Here is a 23634-nt window from a genome sequence, read left to right as displayed (position 1 = left end):
TCTCTCTCTCTCTCTCTCTCTCTCTCTCTCTCTCTTCTCTCTCTGTTTTCTGTATTTTTTGTTTTTCTTTTTGTTAACACGAGATAAGACACAAAATTAATTACAATGTCTCTTTACAATCTCTGAAACCCGAATGAATATCTGATCGTTCACCAACTTTCGTGAAGCGTACGGGAAAATTTCAAAATACTGCAAATCTGCTTGTAGATTTTGATTTTATCGCTATCTTATAATTAAATAAGTTATTCTTATAGTTGACTATCTTATAGTTGAAGCTCTTCTATATCTCTGGAAAAAATGTGTCCAAAAATATTGATTCAGCAAAGTTATGGTAGTTCAAAGTTGCCCAAGTATGTCAGATCCAGATTGTATACAGGACTTCAATAATGCCTTCTATTTCTGAGGGGCGTTTTGGCTCAGACGCACTACATATTTTTCTACCATAATAACATAATTGTTGATTCTGAGAAAACTCGGCGACTTAGTCACATTAAATGCAACAGTAAAACGATAATAGTGCATATGTGTATTCACCATGTATATTACCGTTGCATTTGATGTGACTAAGTTATTGATTTTTCTCAAAACCAAATATTATGATACAAAAATATGTACGTACGATACGTCCGAGCCGAGATACTCTAGCCAGAAATAAAAGCCATTATTGAAGTTCTGCATACTATATGTTCCAAAAAATATGATTGTACGCGGGGAATTAATAGTTCTTTTGTTTTTCAAGGCTAGTAAAACGCTGTGCAGATCCGTTTAACGTGTCGACGGCTCGTACGCCATCGGCAGCACGGCAATGAACCGGTCGGCCGTGTAACGTTAATTAATACGCGCCGCGGAACTACAGAACCGGCATGACTCGGACCGATCGTTATCCGGCGTAGGACGCGGGAAGTAGGTATCGTTAATCAATATTCCGGGAACCTTCGTGTGTAGTTAGGAGCGAATCGCCGGTTTCATACACGCCGAAGCACGTGTACGCGTAAGCGTCGTACGCGCTATTGGAAGCAAGTTACTCTTGCCGAACGTATCCGGCGATATCCATGCGAGTACATATGTGTAAGCGTGATTAGAGGCACGTGATTAGAGGCACGTTCTTCGGTACGTTCGCCGTGTTGGAAGTTGATGATTGAGATTAAAAGTAAGTTTCAGCAACAGAGGAAGCCTCTCGGAAGTTACGTTCAAGAGTGCAGCCGGGATACTCGGAACGTAAACGTTGGGAAGGTCAACAACATCCTTGTCCGCACAGACACGCACACACGCGTATGCCGATAACGATGATGTTATGACTTGATGTTTATCAAATGGATAGGAATCGCGGAACTTGATAGGAACCTATACTTAACAACGCAAGACGACAACCTGCTCATATTGACAGAGTCATTTAACTGCCATCACCTCCCCGCGGATTCGCCGGCGGCGAGATTCGAATCTGGTTCGGAACAGGTTGAGGGCGAGCCGTCGTTGATCCAGACGCGCGTTGATTTACAGCGGCTTCGTCGCGAAACAGCCGAAATTGCGGCGGGGTTACGTACGACCCACGTCGTCGTTGCGGCCGTTGCAAAGCCGATGAAGACATCCGGGGGGCGCGGTAAATTTGTGCAAAAATACGCGCTGCACAATTACAGCTAATTACAAGCGAACGTCGAGGTCTTTTCCTCTCTTTCTCTCTCTCTTTCTCTTTTTTTTTTTCGCTGTCTCCGGCAAATTTACGACACGTGTTTGCAGAACAGACCAATCCACTTATCTAAACTAATAAAGCGTGGGTGCGTTGATCAAGATCGAAGATCAAAGACAGACTTGGTTTATCCCGATGGCCGATAGCCCGCGAACTCGACCCACCATACGCGATCAGAAGCCGACGCGTGGTCTAGTTCCGATAACTAATTCCCGTGTAATCTCCTCGCCGGCGGGGCACTCGACGTTAACAGTAACGCGATAAAGATCTCGATCGTGCGGGAACGCCCACCGATAATCGCATGCAAATCGACCTTAACACTTACCGCGCGCGTGCCCGTGAAAATCCGACGCACGCGAGCCGAAGACGCGTTCAAACGTATCACGGAAACTGTCAAATGTCTCCTTCACCTCCGCTCTTTTTCTTTCCCGCTCTCGACGAGAAGATATAGAGATCTTAGGGAATTACACGAAAGTTAAGACTAAGCTTTCTTAGGCCAAACGTGCAATTAGTACTGTCGCTCGGCGATTTCTACGGAAACCTGCGCGAATAGATTCTTCTATCGAGATGATGTGCCATCGGATGAGGACATAAATCTGTAGAGAGTTTCTAGCTTTGAGCGTTGCAAAAGAATAAGAGAGAGAGAGAGAAAGGAAGGGAGGATGAAGAAAGGGTAGATGAAGAAAGTGCTGATAAATACGGGCCAGCCTCGGCGTAAGATGATATCGCTCACAGAAAGATACCATGTATCAGAGATCGAGGCTGCTTGATGGACATCGGATACACCGGTATCTTCCGACTCCCATCTGCCTCGGTGAAACAGCAACCCTAGACTAACGAGCGACGGCCGATTTGCGTTCTGAATTGATTTACATATTTTCATTTATAAATTATGCTAATAAGGCGCGCTCGCACAAAATGCGTGCACCGTCACATGAAATGATCGACCTTCTCGGCTCGATTATCGACTTCAGTCGAGAGATAAGACCAACATGCATCATTCCACCTTGCTACTAATATTTATAATTACTTCATATAATTATAATTTCATACAAATTATAATGACTTCGTCAACACACGCATGGTACACGAGAACGCTTCGTACGAATAAGTGCATACACTGAGAGAAAAATATGGTTACTTTTGCCCCCAACAAAACTGTTTTGTAGTTTTAACCACAAAAATAGTTAGAATAATCATCCTTCTAATAACATTAATTAAAACAATGGTTATTCTAACTACTTAAATAGTTAGTGTTATTAGAAAGATGGTTATTCTAATTATTTTTGTGGTTAAAATTATAAAACAGTTTTGTTGGAGGCGAAAGTAACCATATTTTTCTCTCAGTGTAGAAAAGATATAATCAATGGAATTGGTTAACAGCGCGCCGTTGACCACAGTAAATTGAAATGAATCTTCAAGTAAGAATTTAATAGCAACGTTATTAGATGTTCGTTTTCGAACAACTTCTACACTAGTGCAATAAGTTAAAGTGAAACAAATATATTTTCTTTCACTCTAACTTATTGCACTAGTGTGCACTTAGCTCAGAAATTCTCCGAAAACGAACAAGTCTATTAAAACCAATATTCGAGTTATTAAAAAAAAAAATAAGCAAACTGCTTTTAAAAACCTCAAAAGCTCTGAAAAGTATGAAATAATATTGACTCAATATTCTTATTGTACTCTCTAAAGTACACTGAGGAAAAGATACTTGGAAATTTATTTGTGTGATACAAAATTTATTTCCGTGAAATAAAGTATATTTCTGAGAAATAAAATTTGTTTCTGTGAAATCAATTTTTGTCCTACAAATAAATTTTCAAGAATTTTTTTCTCAGTGTACAATCAGTGTATTCTTCACGGAAACGCTACGTATTTTTTTAATTACTTACTAAAAGACGGAAGAGTATTAGTTGCGATGACATTACTATTGAGTCAAGAAGACTCATTTCAACTACGAATTGCGCTATTGACCGATTCCATCGACTCAAGAACATTTCCTTCCCGCGTGCTCTCAAATTTATCGTTCTCAGAGCAACGCTATACGCGACGAGTACCTGCCGCATCGAAAGGGTTAAGAGCGACTTTTAATCCGCCCTGTCTCAGAAAAGAAAGCGCAGGAATGTTCATTCCCGGATGGCGTCATTCTACGTCTAGCGATCCAAGAGGAATAACGCGACTCACACCAATTGCATCTAACGGCCCATTTCCCCCGAGGAACGTGCAATAATGACGCTCGACGGATTAATATTCCCCGGCCGTCTTTAAGGACTGAATGTCTTGATCCTCTCTGAGAAACGGACCTCCCTGCTTCGAGAATATTGTATGTTAATTACACGCGAGCGCGAGCGCACAAAGCCCACATTGTGATACCCGCGTGCTCACGCGCGCCCGGGCATCCCTCGCCCCCATGCCGAGAGCGTGTGGGTGCGATGACGAAGCGGCTCGGCTTTTAATTACTGTCGGACGCCGGGAAATAATTATTGTTGCCGGGAGGCCGCGTCGTAAGCTTCGCCTGCCGAACGGCTCGATTAATCGAGAATTCGTTACGTTTCGGAGAGACCTTCGGGAGGGCCTTATCGGTCTTACGCGCGAGTTCTTGTGCAGTCTGTGAGCCGCGATCGCGCAACAGACTTGCGTAGATCGCCATGCGAATTACACCGTGCGAAAGAAATCTCCATGCGACAACGTCCACTACGAAAGTACACATCAAGAAAATCGAGTCTTTCGTAATCGCGGAACGTTGACCGAGACGGAAGATCAGGTATGCTCATGTTTTTGGACCGCTTTTATTACTGTCTATATAATGTGTCAAGATTCGCGGTACACAGCAACAATGTTTGCCGACATCGTTTAGTCTGCACTGCTATGAGATACCCGAGACATCTGAGAGCTTTGTATATCGTGACCCACGCACGTATGCGCGCGCACTGTAACATCCTCGTCGTTCTCGTGGCCGTTGTCTTTCGCTCGTTAGACGCTTTTATTGCACTTTTCCGCAATGACGACATTCTTCGGGCGAACGGCGTACGACGTTAACGGGAAACGAGGTCGACGTTCCCTCCGCCAAGATAATGAATATCCGCTACGCGTAAAGTAAATGTCTTTCGTTGGCGAAATATCTTTTGACAGCGTGCGCGGTAGTCGTGAAACGTGTCGTTTGCTGCGAAATGTCACGGAGAGTGGTATAATAGCGGTACAAGTGACGTCCGCGGCTCTCATTTTACCAGCCGAGTAACATTTGATGAAACCGTTGATTCGCGGAAAGGTCGCTCTGTCAGTGAGGCGAGGTCTGAAAAGGTCTCGAAAGATTACACCCATGGGTGCATCCTCTCGCGTTCATGAACGCGTATGCGTATCCACGGGACTTTAATCGATTGAAATCGACGAGAAGAAGTTGTTCGCGAGGAGGTTGTCTGTGATGCGACTCGCGGAAGAACACGTAAAAAAAGTCTCGTTCGCCAAACCCTATCTCAGAGGTACCCGCGAGATACCTATGCGTGTGTTATGCAGATTGAAATCTTGCCCGAAAGGTTAGCAGGTTTCATTTATAGATTTATCTCAATAAAAAGGAGCAACGAGAAAAGGGACGTCGTCCGTTAAGTAGAAGACAACGTCTTTCTTTGACTTTTGCATTCGGATGCGTTGGAATAAACGTCTATCACGCGTCAATGTAATAGAAACGTGTATTGCTATAAGAATGAATAAACCAGTATATACAGAGAAAATATTTCTTAATAGTTTCTTTTTCATGTAAGTTCTTTTCAATTTTACTATGCTTTCAATAATGCGTAGATAGAGACTGTCAGTAAGGTCTTTCTTACTAAGGAATACAGTAAATTTCACTGAGAAAAAACATATATGAAAAATAAAGAATATTTACTCGATGAACACTAATGACATATTTATCTAAATCTTTTGTTTAAACAGAATAAACGATCGCTTTAAAAGAAATGATGTTTCAGGAAAATAAATATTTTCTCATTTTTAAAGGAAATTTTTTTCACAGCATAAAAAAAATATGTATATTAGTAAAAGTAAATATACCATTAGTATCCATCGAATAAATATCTTTTTTGTTTTTTTTAATATTTTTTCCCTCGGTGTAGAGACATAGAAATAGACAGACATAGAAATAAACATAGACATAGAAAAGCTATAGCATAGATCTTGTTAAAAATATAACAAGATCTATGTTATATAATATAACATATTATATAAAAATTATTATGTTATATAACATATTATATAAAAATGTTATATAATATAACATATATAAAAATATGTTATATAATATAACATATTATATAAAAATGTTATATAACATATTATATAAACATATTATTAAAAATATGTTATATAACATATTTTTAATAGTATACACTTCAATTCTTAAAATATAAATAACACATAATAATATAAAATGAAAGAATAATCAATTATTGCAGAATGTCGGTCTATTGCTTAGTTACAAAATTCTCTAGTAATATTTACTAGAGCCATATAATAACAGAAAGACAATGTCAAATCATATAATTCAATGGGTCTAAGTTCAAGAGACGAGAGACAACTACTTCTCCCAAGCGACAGAATGATAATGCGATACGGCTTGGCCGCCAAAAAATCGAAAGGAAACACGGAATATTCGTCTGAGAGACGTGCCTCCGACACGGTTCACCGATCTCCGCCAGGCCGGCGTTGCACGTGATTTCGTGCCGGGGTTCCTGTGTTTCATTCACGAAGCAGCGCCCGGAGCGAGATACGGCGAATGTTAATGAGGCGGCCGGTCAGCTGCTCGATCCTCACGAGAGGGATAATCCTCGTGGAAATTAAATTCCGGAATTCGCCGTGGTCCACGGGACAACAACTCACGGCGAATGAATTTCGAAGAAGCCGCTCTCGCGGAATCGGCCGTCTCCATTGGCATTATGGAGATCGCGCGCGTCTCGATACGTTCCACTTCCTACGCTCCGGGTATCGCAATTATGTGGCACAATCGCGACGCGAAAAATTACAGCACGGGAAAACGCGATACCGCGCCTACATTTCAACAACGTCTTCCAGAGTTGTCTTATCGCCTGGCGGATAACGAATGTGATTGATCTTGTTTCACCGATTGTGTTTACGTGTCGCGATTCATTTTCTCAAATTACCCCTGCCAAATCATTTGCGAGACTTAACGAACGCGAACGAGAAATGATTGAGCGCTGTTCGCGCTGCGAAACTCGCGCCAATCGCCATCGGCGACAACTTGAAACTGACTTTATACCATGGGCGTGGAGTCGTAAGCGTTAGCTGCACTCCATAAACATACCTATGGCTGTTCCACGCCATCGTCGACCGACAAAAATTCTAAAACACGAGGCCGACCGAACACCGCCGAGCTACTACGCAAGAAAGGGTGAGATACAAGAGCTAAAATATAGCAGCTAAGATGTGTTATTGAAATAGAGACAGCTAAGGTCTTTGCTACTAAAGTTAAACTCATTAACTATTTGAGCTTCAACGCTAGAAATGTTTCCGATTGGTTTTCAATATAATAATAAATACATAATAATAATAATAATAATAAACATATAATAATAATTAATGTCCATTTTAATATAGAGATAGAAATCGATGTCTTTCGTACTTACATGATTATGATGTTCAATGCTTTTCTCGAAGGACGATTTCACGTTCACCGGAAGCGCGATAATTTCTCCTTTCCGATGATCTTTGTTTCGAGTCGCTACGACATCTACAAGCGGAGTTATTCACGATTGTACCGATCCGCGTTCTAGATCGTTCGGCGTTACTATTGCGACAATGCGGCGCGTGAATGGAATGCGGAATACTTCCGGAGTCACCTTAGCACGCTGTACGCGACGGCACGCACTGGCCTGCTCCCCCCCACTGCGCGGCTTATATAAGCTCCGCGGCGTTGCCCCCCCCCCTCCCACCTGCCCGCCGCGGCTACGCGGTCGTTCACCTCGCTTTAGAAGCGAGTATAGTACGTCTGCGCGAGAGTAAATTCAGCATCACACGAGCACGAATTCGAGCTTAAATCTGATGTCGATGTCACGGCTTAAAACGACTTGAATAATTTCAATTAATACACTGAGAAAAAAATTTATTTTAAAAAATTTACTAAATTTCAAAAAAACGTTTGCTTGGATACGATTGTAAATATATTTGTTTAAATTAAATAATTATTTTCTAAAATTAAAGAAAGAAATTTTATTTAAAACTTCTTTATTTAATTTTAGAAAATAATTAATTTAAACAAATATGTTCACAGTCGTATCCAAATAAACGTTTTTTGAAATTTAGTAAATTTTTTTCTCAGTGTAAATTTCTACCTCACTGCGAATGTATATTACTTGCAACAATCAACTCTTAGTAATGACAGTAAAAGGCATTAGCCTCTTAGCTAAGTTCAAATCAGCCGCTGAGATTTAGCTGATGTCACTAAGTTATTTCTTTACGTGTTTTCTATTTTCTTGCTGACTTTTTCTCTAGACATATTCTAATATCATTTTATGATATTAAATTTTAATGAGAGTACGTGAAAAATTCCAAGTCGAAATTTTATTGCTACATTAATTACAAGTTTTCCACTAAACTTAAAAAATCAATAGGGAATCTCGAGATATAACAGATTACTATTTTACTTTGATACTAGAAATAATTTTACTGATATTTTCTTCGTATGGAGTTCTAATGAAACACTTATTTCAAAATTATATAATTTTTTTATTATCTTTAATATTCTGCATTTAATATTCATTTCTAATTGCGATAAGAAACTATATTAATTATATAACTTATTTGACTGCAGAGTATGAATATGATTGCAGAGATAAAGCAAATATTAAATAATCAAGTTGATAAAGATTTATTAAGTCATAATTATTTGTCAAGTAATAACTAACTATACGAATACCTACTTAAATTTCGACTTGGACACCTTCTTATTTTAAAAAAGTTCGTCAAATGTATATACCCTATATAAAAAGTTTGACTTAGCAATGTTCGACAGTCGCGTCTCGACGCCCCGCTTCCTCTGCTTCTAGTTTCCCTATACAGCATCCAAACTCTCCACTGCTCTGGATTCTCCATCATGGCACTGGCACTAAAACTGACGAAGATACGATTCAATCGGAGAAATGCGTATTAATAAACTCGCGATGACAACGAAAACCCATTTCAATATTTTAAAGGATCGATTGGGAAGATAACAAACTCTCACCGACAGCCGTACTCTGCGCCGCGTAGGTACATGTATCGCTCGTCGACTCGGAACATAATGATTCAGGCAGAGATAAGATGCGCGAGAATACCAAAACAAAAAAAGACAAAACGTCAACTTCCGTCAATCGCTAACCGTCGCGGCGCGCCAAACAATAACGGACATACTCTCGCTAGCCGGAACATCAAAACAAAGAACGCTCTCGAAACACATTCCGCAAGTACCATCTAGTACTTACTATAACGCTATCTTTTCACTTTTATTTGAGAGGTTCAGAATTATTGTACCGAATCTAAATTTAAATCTCTACTAATGAAATAACCAGACGTCCCGATTTTTCACCCTTTGTCCCGAATTTTTTCGAGTGTTATTCGAGACACCGATTTATTATTATTTTCAATGATTGTCAAATAACTTTCGGATCTTTTTATTCCCCTCCTCCCGCTTCACACATTTATGAAGTGTCCCGAATTCAGGGCTGGGAAATATGATCACCTTACATATACCGCGAAGAAAAACGAGAAGATTACTTACAAATGCGCCCCGGCGATCGCACATCGCTATTCTCGACACTCTCGATACTTATTTCCGCGCGAGACTTACTCGACGGGTTAAAGACGCGTAAAATGCGGAGCAATGTCAATCGGTGGTTACTCGATGCAGAAAGATCGAGAATCAAGACGGCCGCGCGATTATTGAATCGCGCTGAAAATATACGCCAATATGTGAATGGCCGCGGCCGAAAAGAATGCGCTCTATGAGATACTTCTCTCTCCGTATCTCTTTTCCTAACAAGCTGACGCAATTGCCCGAATATTCCGCGTCTCTCTCTCTTTCTCTCTGATTGTCATCGCATTTCTAATTCCCGTTCAATAATCCGACGATCGTCCGATTCTATTGCTACTTGAGCGAGTCGATGTTTTTAGCAAATGTAAGGGACGTCGGCGAGACACGTCGCGACAAGCACCGGCCGCATATACTGCGAGGAGAAACGAGAAGATTACTCACAAGTGACGTCTTCACGATACGCCCTGGCGATCGCACATCGCTATTCTCGACATTCTCGAGGCTTATTAACGCGCGAGACTCATTTTCGACGGATAAAGGACGCGAGAAACGCGGAGCGATGTGGATCGATGTGTGCCCATGGCTGCTGCTTGGCACGAAAAGATCGAGCATTTCGCGCGATTCATTACCAACCCCTAGATTGAATAACAATGATGACAACCTCGTGCGAAACGAACGCGATTGGTCTAGAGTGGTTAGTAACTCGAGCAAGTGGTTAATGCAGGATTCACATCATGTCCGATGTTCGACATACGATGTCCGATATTCAATAAAAGAAAAGCTTTCCAATGGAGAATTGAATTCTATATTAGAAAGCTGTTTTCCTATTGGATATCGGACGTTGTACGTCGGACATCGGACGCGGTGTAAATCCTGCATAAGGCGTCCGCCGTAGATCGCGTCGTTGTAGACGCGCAACCTCGTTCGCATCACTGGTGCGTTCACATTCATGCACTTTTGGCACTTTCAGCGCGCTAATAAACTTTTGGTGATTGACAGCGCGCGCGTCTGCGATCTTTTTATACTGAGCAACTGCCCTGGACACAACGTTCCATTTTCTATACGCTTTTCGTTCCATTTTCTTTCGTTTGTATCCTGTGAGTCTCCTGCGGAAATAAGTATTAGAGTGCCGAAAACAACGACGGTCGTCGGGACATATCGCAAGTACATTATTACGGAGTAATCTCTTGCCTTCTCGACACATACAGCTAAAGTGACCAGACCTTCCCGATTTTTCACCCTTTGTCCCGAATTTTTTCAAGTGCTATTCGGGACATCGATTCGTCATCATTTTCAATGATTGTAAAATAATTTTCGGATCTTTTTATCCCCCTCCACCCGCTTCACACATTTATGAAGTGTCCCGAATTCAGGGCTGGGAAATCTGGTCACCTTTTTATTTATGCACAGCATTATTGCTCACGTAACTATTATCTTTATCGTTCCTTCAGTTCCGTTCCTTCCTTTTCACTCCTTATAAATCTCCAAATCTTATTAAGATTTTCAACGCCTATAAAAAATGATAATTAACAGATTATGAAAGAGGAAAGTTTGTCCTTTGTTTATCCATATTAATAACTTAATATATGCGTATTATATATACTCTATTTGCAGTTGAGTAAATTACATGATTAATGCATTACTTATTGAAACTAAAGAGAGATTAAATGCAGATGCAATATTGAGATCAGTGAATATTAAATGAGCCTGTTTAAGCCTCAACATACAGAAAACGACACTGAGTAACTATTCGCATCAAATGCAAAAAGTATAACATTTGTACTAATTTGCGATACAAAACGATAAACATATCCTTTTAACAAAAGACTTAAAGAAACTTAAAATAATATATATATATATATATATATATATATATATATATATATATATATATATAACGGAATCACGGAAGCAATAACTCGGAATAGTTCAGTTATCGTAGACTAAGCCTGTATTAATTAAGTACCAGTGAGATAATCTCGAATACTCATAATGCTGCTGAGAGACAATAAGTAGTAACAGCAGTACTAAGCAATTTAAAAGATGACTGTGCCTCCCGCAGGACATCCCACGCGTACGGCACTGGGGATGAAATTTATGGCCACAGTCTCGCGGCCAGGGCCATTCATCAGGGACGATCGCGAATCTCAATCCTTGTGCACCGACTTGACAGAGCTCGTCGGAGAAAGACGGAGAACGCCCTGCGGATGTAGCTCGTATTACAAAGAGATCCAGCGAGATCCACACGCTTTATCAAGAAGGAGAGAAAGAAAGTCTCGCGCGATTCTTCCATGCAATTTGTCGTGCACGGTCTCGTAACCCTTCAGCCGCACGGGCTTTACGACGCACTTAAACCGCTCTTAATAGAAAACCTGCCGACCTTAGATCGAATTAATTTGATTTTATCGCCATTCGCGAGGGACTTTTTTACGGCGGCTCTTGAAACGCCATTGAATATAATAATAGCTACCCCCGTCGTCCCTGCCCTCGCCTGTTGCACGGTCGACGAGTGGAATCACGGCGAATCGCTGCTTTCAACGACAACGCGAGAAGTGACTGTCGCAATTCTGCCTTCGGTAATCTTAATGACACCGCGAGAAATGATTGTCGCAATCGTACCTTCGTGTACAGGCAGAAAGAAAGAGAGAAAGAGAGAGAGAGAGAGAGAGAGGGAACTCGGTGTGGCGAGAAGGCATTAATTGAGCGGCGCGCAACGTCGTGATTACCGCACCTCTCCGCGGAATCCCATAAATAAAATCTTAACCGCGACTGATCGCCAACACCGTCGGCTAACCGTGCAACCGTAGCGTGTCGTTCCGCTAGCTCATTGTCATCGATCTCGGTGATCGAGTACTACGACCCACTTAACGGAGAGTACTTTGCCACAGTTGTTAGTGCACGCGACAAGAGAATATACAGATCCAGCGTAGTAAAACAAATACTCGTTACGCAGTTCAAGTGTGAAATCGTGAGACCTGGTTTAGAAAATTTTTAACGGCTCGTCCAAGGAGATTTACGCGGCGACGCGCTTCTATACTGAGAGAAAAAGTGGAAAGCTATGACTATAATCGCATGATGAAAGAATTATAATTAGAAGAAGTATTTCTGTAGAGCAAGTTCTGTCTTACAATAAAATTAAATTCTCTCCCGTGTGTTGTTAATAATAATAAACTTATATGCATATTGCCGTTACTATACTTTTGTTAAGACAAGAAGAAGGAATAATGGAGGGCGAGAATAACTATAACTTCAGTGAGATCAGCCGCTTTTTTCTCGCAATGTAAGAGACGCGACATAATAAATTCAATACTTTCTCTGCGGTTTTCTTTCACTTGATATCGTGACAGAAATGCTCGTTCCTCGCGCATCGCGTAACAGCTAAACTTTTTTAATCCGCTCGCGCGCTTCCGCGTTCCGAGCTGAGTGTTACCAAGTGATTCGCCGAAAAGGCGCGTGTTGATTTTCAAACGCGTAATACACGCCGCCAATTTTCGCACTGCGGGAGTAACCTGCGGGGTCGCGAAGCGGCGAGCTTTCTATCACGCACAATGCGCACCATATCCATTGCCAATCACGAAGAAGACGATGTAATTACGAGTCGACGCGACGCGGTCGTTCATGATGCGACACGTGTCGGCTCCGTTAGCGTTTCTCGCGTGCTGATTTTGTAAACTTTCAATTAACCGCGAAATCTTTATTCCTGACGCGACACGCCGGTCGATCTGGCTTAACATTTTAACAAGCGGGACGGAAGTCAATAGCTGTTAGCTCACTGTTCGTTCCGTCTCGGGAAGGAAGCGAGAGAGTTACAAGTAGTAAAAGACGATAACAGACGTCCATCATGTTCCGTGACGCGCAGATGTTGTTTTAGCGATGGAGATGAATTTCCGGGAATGGTACCGATCATTTCTTAAACAAAAATGTCTCATAAGCTCTTTTTCTCCCTCTTTCCTTTTTTTCTGTCTCTTGAAGCTGCCTCGCTAAAGGCTCGTTTACAATATGCGAAGTAAGTATTGCATAAATTAAAATAAGAAATAATTTACTTCGCTTATGTCTATACTCCAGCTTCCTTACACCGGAAGTATTTTTCTTACTTCAAAAGAATACTTCCGATGTAAGGGAATTAGAATACATACATAAAAGTGAAATAAATTACATTTATTTCTTGCTTCAACTTACGCCAAGTTTACTTCGGATATTGTAGACGAGCCTTAAATGTTTGGTTTCATATCCCGCGAGAACAGTCGCGAGCGTCTATATTTATATCGGGCATTAATTCTACGTCAATTATCGGGACGACGACCGATCGGAACGCAGACGACCAGATGCGAGCGGAAATCGGTACATGCAAGCAGTGACTCAGGGCAATTAGAGCCGATTAAAGGCGGGCTAAATGCGGCCCAACGATACGGATAGCTTCTGCGGCGTGTCGCTCGGTAAACGCCTAGTTTGTCGCACAGACAAACCGGAGCAAAGTGAGTCAGGTTAATTGAACCCAATTAGAACCAGGGCGGCTACGAGCCGATCGCGTCTAGCTTTTCTTTTTCCTTTCTTTTTTCTCAAAGACCGCGTAATTTCATGCAGCCTCTGGTCTCCTCGTTGCTCCCGTTTAGACAAACGTGACGCGCGTTATGACGGGAAAGCCCGACGACCGAGGCTGCGTCCGAAGGTTCGCTCTCGAGATTTATAATCGACGCGCGCCGACGACGTGCAGACGTGTTCGCGAAAGCACGCTCTTTACCGCGCAGACACCCGCGACAAGCTCGCCATTTCTTCCCGAGAGAAAATCAATCTGCAATTCACGAGAGGACCCGCACGAGATAGATGGATAGATGAATAGATTTATTACGCATTCTCTGGAAAAGAATTTCCCTCAAGCGTGAAAAATGGAATACAAATCAAATTGAAAGAAGTAAAAGTGACAAGAAAGAAAAAGGTGAATAGATGAATCTATTCTGCGCTAGAGAAACTTCCTCCCAAGTGCATCTTAAATAGAACATATAAAACTACAAAGTAATATAAAATAAAGAAAAATATTAGAGAGAGAGAGAGAGAGAGAGAGAGAGAGAGAGAAAAAGAGAGAGAAACACACACGACAACGGTTCTCAGGGTACTTCGTATAACTGCATATAACGAGAGTATAAAGCTCCGAATGACCTCCCACGTGATATTATTTACCAAGTTGTTCATGGGTCTTGCGGGGCCCTAACTTCGCGCCGCGGGGTGATATTCACTTACATCGCAAGACTTCCGCGTGATCGTTTCCGCGTCGCAGTATAAATATTAAGGCGTAAGAACGAGTATACAAGCGTCCAACGAGTCTCTCAAGAGCACTTCACGGACCCTCTCGGGATACAATGTATCGTTTACGATGTTGATCATTCGAACGGCCCTCAGTAAAATTTATTTATTTCTGATTTTATTGCAGGCCAAGAGTATGGAAGGTACTTACCGCCCGGTGAGGCTAATGTTCAACAATCATACGGAATGCGAGTGCAGAGAAAAGACGCCCGAGATGCAGAGAATCGACCAGTCTCCCTCGTCTCCGCAAAACATGAAGATAACGCCGTCGATAAAACTGTAAGTTTTTAAAGATATACATTTTTAGTCAGCGCGATGACACAATGTATAAAATATTATATTTACAAATTGGCAAATACAAATCTGCCCGATGTGAAAAGAAATATGTAAAAAATAAAAAATACTTGGTGGGTATTTATACCATTTCAATGTAAATTATGTTATTTAAATATAGAAGAAACAATTGTTGCCATCAAAGCTAAGGTTTTAAGAAAATGTATATCTTCTTGTTTGAAGAATATTTTATATTAGTGAATAAATAAATATGTGTCATTGGTACCCATCAAATATATATATTTTATATTTTTTATAGATATTTTATATTTTATATTTTAGATTTTTATATTTTAGATATTTTTCCTCTAAGTGTATTCGTACGCAAGAAAATGATCCGAATTGAACGAGGAAGATTTTTATCATTGCATTATTATATAAGCAATTAAAAAAATTTACAGATGCAAGTGTACGAAGTATTTCGTGGCGAGACGATACCCACAAGGAGACTGTCGATGCGAATGCCCAGATAAGAACGATAATTGTAAACCGATCAGTAAAGGAAAGAGAATTCTCGATTATGAGGACAGAGAGTGAGTATTTTTATGTGTATGACTGTGAAAATATTCCAGCGAGCGCGCGTATCGCAAATTTAAAAATAAAACGATCGTAAAGCGACACCGCGGTGCTTACATACTAATCGCCGACATTTACAAGACAAAATAGCGTACCGCTTGTCGTGCGCGTAAAACTTTACCGTAATCACACGTGAGACACGCTTAAAATGCAACTTGACTTTAAGCACGCTTTGTCGACCGACCTCTATGTAAATTGCAACGAACGCATACGCGAACAATTGTTCCAGTAACCCCGTTCATACACGGAGACAATATTGTAGCTTTTGTTTTCATATAAATTCTTTTCCATTTTGCTCTGTTTCTAGTAGTGCAGCAGTAGACCATTAACAAGTCCTTGCTAAGAAACAGCAAATTTCACTAAAAATATGGCAAATTTTCTAATAATACACTTCAGTTTCTACTTTCTAAATTTCTTGGAGTGAAAAGTAATAGTATTTCCACCTGAAGCGATAATGAAAATACTGCTACTCTAAATCACAAGAGTGAATGTTTTACTGAAGATTAAAGTGAGTTCTAAGCGGATATTTTAATCGATTGGACTAGACATGTTCTCTTAGCGACAGAAATACATCAGACTAACTCTTCAATTTCGAATAAAAATATCCAATGAATGAACTAACGAATCCAATGAATGAACCAACGAATGAATGATTCAGAATTTACCCTATAGAAGTGAAAAATAATTCGAATTCGAGTGTGACTCAGTAGCAACTTAACTTTTCTAATGAAATTCCATTCCAAAAAATGTAGAGAGTAAAATATAAGCAGCACACATGAAATGAAAGGATAGTTAATTATTAATGCAAAATGTTGACCTGTCCCGGCCATAAAATTCTACAGTAATTTTTGCTATAAAAAATCCTCTTCGCAAAGATTAGTATGATTAAAAAGAATTAATCGAGCGATAATAGATAATATAGGCCGGTTCTAGCCCAAAACAATCAAGATCTAATAAATGTTGAAGTAGAACCAGCCTGCTATATTATCTGCTAACGCTTCTTCGCGGACAAATCAGACACTTAATATAGCGAGAGGACCGCTTGGGAAAATTCACACACCGATGATCGCAAGAAACACTCGGGAGAAAAAAAATATTCTCTAACCAATCGGACACGATCTACAGTATAACGTTTCAATAATCAATTTTATGTTACAAGCAATTTTTCGTCTCCGCAGGTGCGTCAGAAATAGCGAGTGCACGACACCTACTTGCGAATTCGGCACATACAGATCCTGGGAATACAGGTGTCCGGCGAAGAAAGACACATTCGATGCGGCCGCGAACCACGTTATGGGATCTCAGCGCCAAATAAGGAGGAACGAACGAAGGAATCGCACAGGATAGGCGGATGTCGTGCCAATGTAGCCGGAAATGTAGCGCGCGTCTGTCGGGGCGCGCGGGAAACCGATGGTGCCATTTACTTTTCTTTTTTCTATCAAGTGCCTTCGTCAGAGACACTCGTTTATATGTGTACGTGTAAACCCCCCCTTTTCCCCGCGGCATTATGTATAAATGTACATCGCTATCTAGGACGCGAGCGTGGAAGTGTCGTCGTCGTCGTCGCCGCTTCTTTCTTTTTCAAACGCGATCGAACGAGAATACGAGATGATAATGACGACGCTCGCCGACTTTCGATAGCAGTGATCGTCGCGGGGATACAGTAAAAATAGTATTTCGTTGGTTAAGTGATAAGGAAAGCTTATGGCGTCGATTCGTAGTGGCGATTCGCTAATGGTGAGACAGGGACAGAAAAAGAAAGAAAGAGAGCGAGAGAGTTGAAGTGAATTAACCCCTCGCGTTGGCACTTATTCGGTGAACTTTTAGAACGTATAAATGGATTTAATTTAAGTTACTTAACTTCACATTCAAAAAGAATGAAAATACAATCTGTAACTCTATTCAATACTTTACCCTATCTCGTAGAATTTTTTTAAGTATTTCCTTATTATAGAATGATAAGAATAAATTTCATGATTTGCGATAAACAATATGCAGATTCCGCTAGCAAAAGCACAATGTCTGGCAGACGTCATTCCAATGCAAGGGGTTAAAACAGAAATAAGATCAACAAGTTAAACCCGATCGGAGAATTCCGAATCGTTCAAGTCAAGAACTAACGGATCCCATACAGTTCCCTGTATCTGGGATAAAATGACGTGTATTAATAGCTATCATCGCGAAGCTATCCAGTGATAGAATGCTGCGAGTAATAGTTTCCGGAGAGAAACACGATTGCGAAGGAAGTATATGCCTACCGAGGATAGTGTGGTGGCCGTTAACTGACTATGTCAACTGACATCCCATGGCGAGCCGCCGAAATTACATAGATCTGAGAGGACGCGACACGTCTCTCGAGTTAATGGTAATTTTATGCGATAAGCGATGCCTCGATTATCATAGTTTACGCTGAGAAGACCTCGGACGCGAGCCTAGTCTGAGATCCTGTCTTCGTTCTGCGCGAGAGGACGCTCGTTTAATCTTGGGACTACATTCGACGAACTCATTAAGATCTTTCCGATTGCCGCTCTTTCGACTGGACGACTGGCTAGGCCGGAAACATATTTACGAAAATAGCGTGTCCGACGAGATAAGATACCAAGATCCGAGCAGAAGCAGAAGCGGGCGATCGATCGCGCAGAATCGAGACAGATCATCAATGTATCCACATTTTGTATGTTACACGATAGAGTATCTTTATTGTGTTTATAATCGAGCATTAATATACGCCACGTTCGTTAATTTAATATTTAATCGATACAGAGAGAGAGAGAGAGAAAGAGAGACGTGTAAACAGCCCGGAGCGCTACTCTTGCGCCTTCATCCAGGTGATGCAACACGAAGAAGGTTCTAAAACGTCGCGTACGGTGCAGCCGCGTGTTTGTAACTTTGTATTTTCTATGTTATTAATGAGAAACACACACACATACACACACATACACAGCAAACTAGATATCGCGAGGTAGGTCAATTGTGTGCGTCGACTCGTATCGCGCGCTTGGACTATACGACTGTCCGTGAGAAACAGCCGTTATATTGTTAATATCGCCGCTTCTTTACTACGAAAGGAACTATGATTATCTGAGAATATAAAATATATTAATTACACAATCGCACGTTTCGCTTTCACTGTATCCTTCACCGAGCCACATCCTCGAACAAATCCCCAAGTTGTTCTTTCCGCTTCGCGGATAAGTTCTCTCTAACTTGAATAACAATAATAATGTTTTATGCTTTGCGATTTATGATTTCACCTCAGTTTTTCAAATCAGTTTTTCTTTTTCTTTTCAAGTTGCCACTCAAGCTGGCTCAAAGCAGTTTCTAGGATAAGATGTTCGAATATCCGCAGTCGAAAAGTCGTACAAAAAGCGAGCTTTGAAGCAAGTGTAACGGGTGTTTCGCGTTTCTCAATGAGGCTACGGAAGAGGACCACAAAAAGCTATTTAAATCGTGGGAAGAGAAGAGGCGTACCAGTGCACGTTTTGAGAAGTGTCGTTTGTCAACACGAGATAGAAAACGCAACGCGAGTCGCGTCGCGCACAAGTTTCGGACGAAAAAAAAATTTCCTACGCTTTTATATATATTATACATATACTTTTGTACGTGTGTGTGTATGTGTATATATATATATATATTTTTTTTTTTTTAACTATCATAAGAATCGAAATACACGATCGTCATTGACTATTCTTCATAATAATACACCCAATTATAGTCGAACTACATTCACTTTTTAACAAAATCAAAACCGAATGTCGTCGATAGCTAAGATCGGTTCGGCTGATGTTATCGTGGATCTGTTCAGGATTCTGACCGAAGACTGAGGTTAGTTAATGATAGCGACATCGTTTATATTTTGAATTTCATTAGAAATTTCGATCAAAAACGACTTTCCACTTGCTCATGGAGAATATATCAATATTGATATATTCTTCGTTATTAACCATTGTAAACATCCGCTCTATGAGACAGTATCCGATCTACTGAAAGCGACTGTCATTGGCCATATTATATGTACTCTTGAGCCAAACTTTGCAGTAACGCGAAAGGATCAATGATAAATTTCAATATTCTATTCGAATATCCTCGATAAGAATTTGTAGAAATGAAATGAGTCTGAAATTTAATATTGTTTTCTAAATTTCTTGGAGTGAAATATCACTGAAAACGAGTGAAAATTTACACGAAGCAATATAAAGAATATTGTCACTCAAAATGGAACGAGTGAATGTTTCTATCAATTCAGGTAAATTTGTTCCTGTGACAATAGAATACATTATATTCATTATTGAACATTTCGAGTAAAAATATCCTCTTGGCCATTCAGAGTGAAGGATCCACTCTATAAAAATAGAAAACAACTCGAATTCGAGTGACTCAATGGCCGCTCTCTCTTTTTTAATAATACTCCACTTTCAGAAATTATAAAGATACAATCAACCAATATGAGTGCTTACTTTCAAATGTGAGTCTCGTATAATGCATAATGCTAGTGCCAAATTGTTAGACAACCGAAGATGAAGGACCAAAGGAGGAGAGTTGATTAATTTTTCGACTCTAGGGCGATGCACGTCGATCACGTAGACGTAGGCAGCGATGGAACACTGGAAATGTATAAAGGAATTCATTATTGTCTCAATAAAACGAAAAATCAATAGTTACAAATAGTGTTCACTTAAACCATTTCGAAAACTTGGAACGAATAATAATCAACATACGGACACTGCGTCTTTACTATCTTTAAGACTTGTACTAATTATCAAGTGAGATTTTTATCCAGAATAAGAGAGATCCAACATTTTCTGTCCAATTACATGATACATGTGACACATATCTGTAATCGTGGTTTCCGTCGGATCACGCGTTCTCCAGTAATAAACTCTGAAAGTTTGTCATGTGACAAACATGCGAAAATCCAGGTGCAAGAGAAAAATTTAAAACGTATGATATTATTCTTCTATCAAAATAAGTCATCGACGTAGTAACCGCATTTTCGTCCGATCACGCGTTCTCGAATAATAAGCCCCGAAAGATTGTCAAGGACGGAAAGGTGAGAATTCAGGTTGCGAAAAAAAAAATTGAAACGCATAATATTACCCTAACAGCACAGATGTCCTGGGGACATCCAGAGTACAGACGATTGACGATCCTGAGGAAGTCCTGAGGACATTTTTTCGTTCTCAGGACGTCCTTAGAAGTCCTCAGGAGATCTTATGCTGTTTGGGTATTCTTCTGTCCAAATAAGTCATCGACGTGCTAACCGCATTTTTATCCGATCATGCGTTCTCGAGTAACAAACCCCGATCGGATCGGTGAAGAACGTTTAAACACTCGCATTTCCAATCGCCACTAACACGATGAACGTATATTTTTCACGGAACTTCCGACTACCCACTTCGCGATATACTTATTTCGAGCGGATATTTGATGATATATTTCATCATAATAAACGCGCAAGACTTGAGTATTCCCAACATTTTCAGTAATGTTCGCGCACAATACACAACAGATTGGTAATGCGACGCACGATCGACGATCCATATTTTCAACCGCCATTAACGCGACGAACGCGCGATACTTTTCTTGAAACACCTGACTATAATTTTGGCAACATACCTATTTCTGACGCTTATTTGACAATGTCTCGTCACTACGAATGCACAACACTTACTTTCGGCACTCCTGGCGATTATTTGGGGGCCAAACTCACATTCGGCGAACCTAAATCGCGGAAATCAAACCATTTCTAGAATACGTTATTTCTGCCGTAAAGAACTATTGTAGCTCCAGTGCTGCAAACTTATAGATACTTGTAGGTTTAACGCCGACGGAGCACTGCTAAATCTCGGTCTACGATAGGCCTAACAATTGACCAATTACAGTCGATTAATTTCCTCATATCTGACTGTGATTGGTCAGTTTCTATAAGAGAACTAGAAGATTATTGGCCCGTTATTCTGCATGTGATGTTCAAGTTAGTTCAAAAGTCTCCGCTACGAGCCGCCACTGTCTAACACGTAAAATCAAGGCAGGAGTATGACTCAACGATAAAATAAACACTACTTGTCTAGTTGTCGCTTCTTTCTCCTAACCTAACCTCAGTTATTACAGCTGAATGTGACATGTAAGAGCAAGTTAACAATGATTTATAGTTATTAAATACATATATGCAATGTTTAAAGTTCTATTTGAAGGAAAAAGTGTTGTGGTGAATAATTTGTGCACAAGGATTACATATTCATAAAGATTTATGGAATGCATCGTAAATAACCATCGCCAATAACCTAAATTACAATTTACTTGTATGCTAACAATAATAAAGGTTTTTTTGTAGAAAAGGAAGAAAGAGAAAGAAAAATGTATATTTAAAATAAAAATGTTAGTAAAAATCGATGATGGAGAGCACTCAATCACTATATATTAGTCTCTTTAATGAAGAGAAGAGCGAAGTCTTAAAAGAGGTAAATACAATGAAATATTTACTTTTGCGTAATTAACAATATTACAAAGCAATTTCTGTTTCGCATTAAGTTGCTCCATGCATGCGTCGATGAAATTTGTGGTCGACCAGGACCATCCTATCATAAATTCATTAACAGTATGGATTGGAGCAAAGAGGAATATGAAGGAGTTTATAAGCTGATATCAACATTGCTGAGGAATCCTGCCTCTCTAGACATGGTAGATGAAAAGGTATAATTTCAAAGAAATTACACTTATGAAAATTTTATAAATTCAAATATAATCTCGATAAATAATGTATGGCTAATATCACGATATGTTTAAATTGACAAAAATATATTGTTCTTTTGTAATTGTATAATAGATATCTCACAAATAATTGTTTCAGATGCCACAAGAATATCACGAATTGCCTGAACAAGTGCAACAAAATGTTCTTACTTGCTTAAAAGTTCGCAGGGAGCAACTTACAAATGCTTTACTGAGGGAACATTACAAGAGAAAGTTTCCAACTGTAATAGATTTTGATTGGAGATTGAAGGTATTATATTATCAGTCATTTTATATTGGTTATTAATATATTCCTTATTTAATAAGCCTTAATAGATTCATTATTTGTTACAGTTAGTGATGGGATCAAGTAAGATGGCTTCTTTACGGGAATTTCTTCTGCAGTTGGATCTCATAGTTGAGGACACGGAATCTCAACAGATAATAAATTTAGAACTGAATAAAGACGAGTTAGAAACAATGATAAATGCTTTAGAAACATTGGTGTGATAGCATTTTATACATACATACATACATACATACACACACACACACACCCACATATTTCTTGCCAAAAAAGAAAAAAATTTGATATACATTCCTACATATTTAATGTTCTACATTAAGTTTGTAAAGGATAGGTGTAATAAAATTATTACTCGTGGATACACTTGTTTCACAGTTTATTATAGGTTATAGATAAATGTAGAATAGTTTAATTACTATTATAACTGCTGATCGAAGATACTGGAGACTGTACTTTCGCGTCTGAGGCGGCTTCGATCCAAAAGTCTCATTCACAATTTTGTAGTCTCCTGCGCAAAATAAATAAACGAGCGAGGTTTGCCTCGACGGCGCCTCAGAGTGTCGATGACGATCGTTATAGAAAGGTGTTGTGGGTGCATAGATATCAGTCTCGCGTCGCTCGCGAAAAATTTCGATAAGAAGTATGCTCTCGTCGCCAAAAACGCGTCGTCGTAAAGAAGACGATGTAATTTTCGTTGTAAAGATCATTGCGGACAGATATTTCATGAGTGTGTGGTTTTTACTATACAAATTTTAATTTTACTTCCCGCCCTTACACGCACGTTATCAGTATCATAACGCGAACCGCTTAAAAATCAATGCCGGTCATGGACACGTGTGAGCATGCTCGCTCTTTTTTTTTTTTATTTTCTCTCTCGACACACAATTATTTTCCAGA

General features: G+C 40.0%; 3 protein-coding genes across 7 annotated transcripts in view; 2 read left to right on the top strand and 1 right to left on the bottom strand.

Annotated features, from left to right (window-relative positions):
- Window positions 1-18811, top strand: part of LOC116841742 (midasin-like) — a 140511-nt gene extending 121700 nt beyond the window's left edge. For both annotated transcript variants that reach the window (XM_032810062.1, XM_032810061.1), the window contains exons 4-6: window positions 14917-15068; window positions 15524-15655; window positions 16877-18811. In XM_032810062.1, coding sequence (XP_032665953.1) covers window positions 14917-15068; window positions 15524-15655; window positions 16877-17045 — 453 coding nt within the window. In that variant the 3' untranslated portion in view covers window positions 17046-18811. The remainder of the gene's footprint in view (window positions 1-14916; window positions 15069-15523; window positions 15656-16876) is intronic.
- Window positions 18812-21740: 2929 nt separating this feature from the next.
- Window positions 21741-23098, top strand: LOC116841810 (COMM domain-containing protein 8-like). 4 transcript variants are annotated; one of them, XM_032810195.1, is made up of 5 exons: window positions 21741-21822; window positions 22033-22159; window positions 22230-22391; window positions 22549-22701; window positions 22785-23098. In XM_032810195.1, the coding sequence occupies exons 2-5, from the start codon at window positions 22091-22093 to the stop codon at window positions 22938-22940; spliced, it is 540 nt and encodes a 179-aa protein (XP_032666086.1). In that variant the 5' UTR covers window positions 21741-21822; window positions 22033-22090; the 3' UTR covers window positions 22941-23098. The 4 variants fall into 4 exon arrangements, with proteins under 4 accessions (XP_032666086.1, XP_032666082.1, XP_032666084.1 ...); XM_032810191.1 differs by having other exon boundaries at window positions 21762-21960; XM_032810193.1 differs by having other exon boundaries at window positions 21762-21960; window positions 22021-22159.
- LOC116841811 (A-kinase anchor protein 200) overlaps window positions 23097-23634 on the bottom strand; it is a 129951-nt gene continuing 129413 nt past the window's right edge. Inside the window, exon 8 of the mRNA XM_032810196.1 lies at window positions 23097-23634. This exon is cut by the window's right edge and continues 1927 nt beyond it. The gene's annotated coding sequence lies outside the window, so the exon portion shown is untranslated.

Source organism: Odontomachus brunneus, unplaced genomic scaffold (genome assembly GCF_010583005.1).
Source record: "Odontomachus brunneus isolate Ranch 3 - 2012 unplaced genomic scaffold, Obru_v1 Obru_scaffold_018, whole genome shotgun sequence".
Lineage (NCBI taxonomy): Eukaryota > Metazoa > Arthropoda > Insecta > Hymenoptera > Formicidae > Odontomachus > Odontomachus brunneus.
The sequence above is the reverse complement of the archived record's forward strand: the minus strand, read 5'-3'. Positions and strand labels throughout refer to the sequence as shown.

What these genes read in the sequence shown, in the direction of transcription:
- LOC116841810 (XM_032810195.1), top strand. Translation starts at nt 22,091, where the DNA reads ATGATGGAGAGCACTCAATCACTATATATTAGTCTCTTTAATGAAGAG. An exon ending in AGAGCGAAGTCTTAAAAGAG is followed by an intron (nt 22,160 to 22,229) that starts GTAAATACAATG and finishes TTTCGCATTAAG; the next exon opens with TTGCTCCATGCATGCGTCGA. An exon ending in ATTTTGATTGGAGATTGAAG is followed by an intron (nt 22,702 to 22,784) that starts GTATTATATTAT and finishes TATTTGTTACAG; the next exon opens with TTAGTGATGGGATCAAGTAA.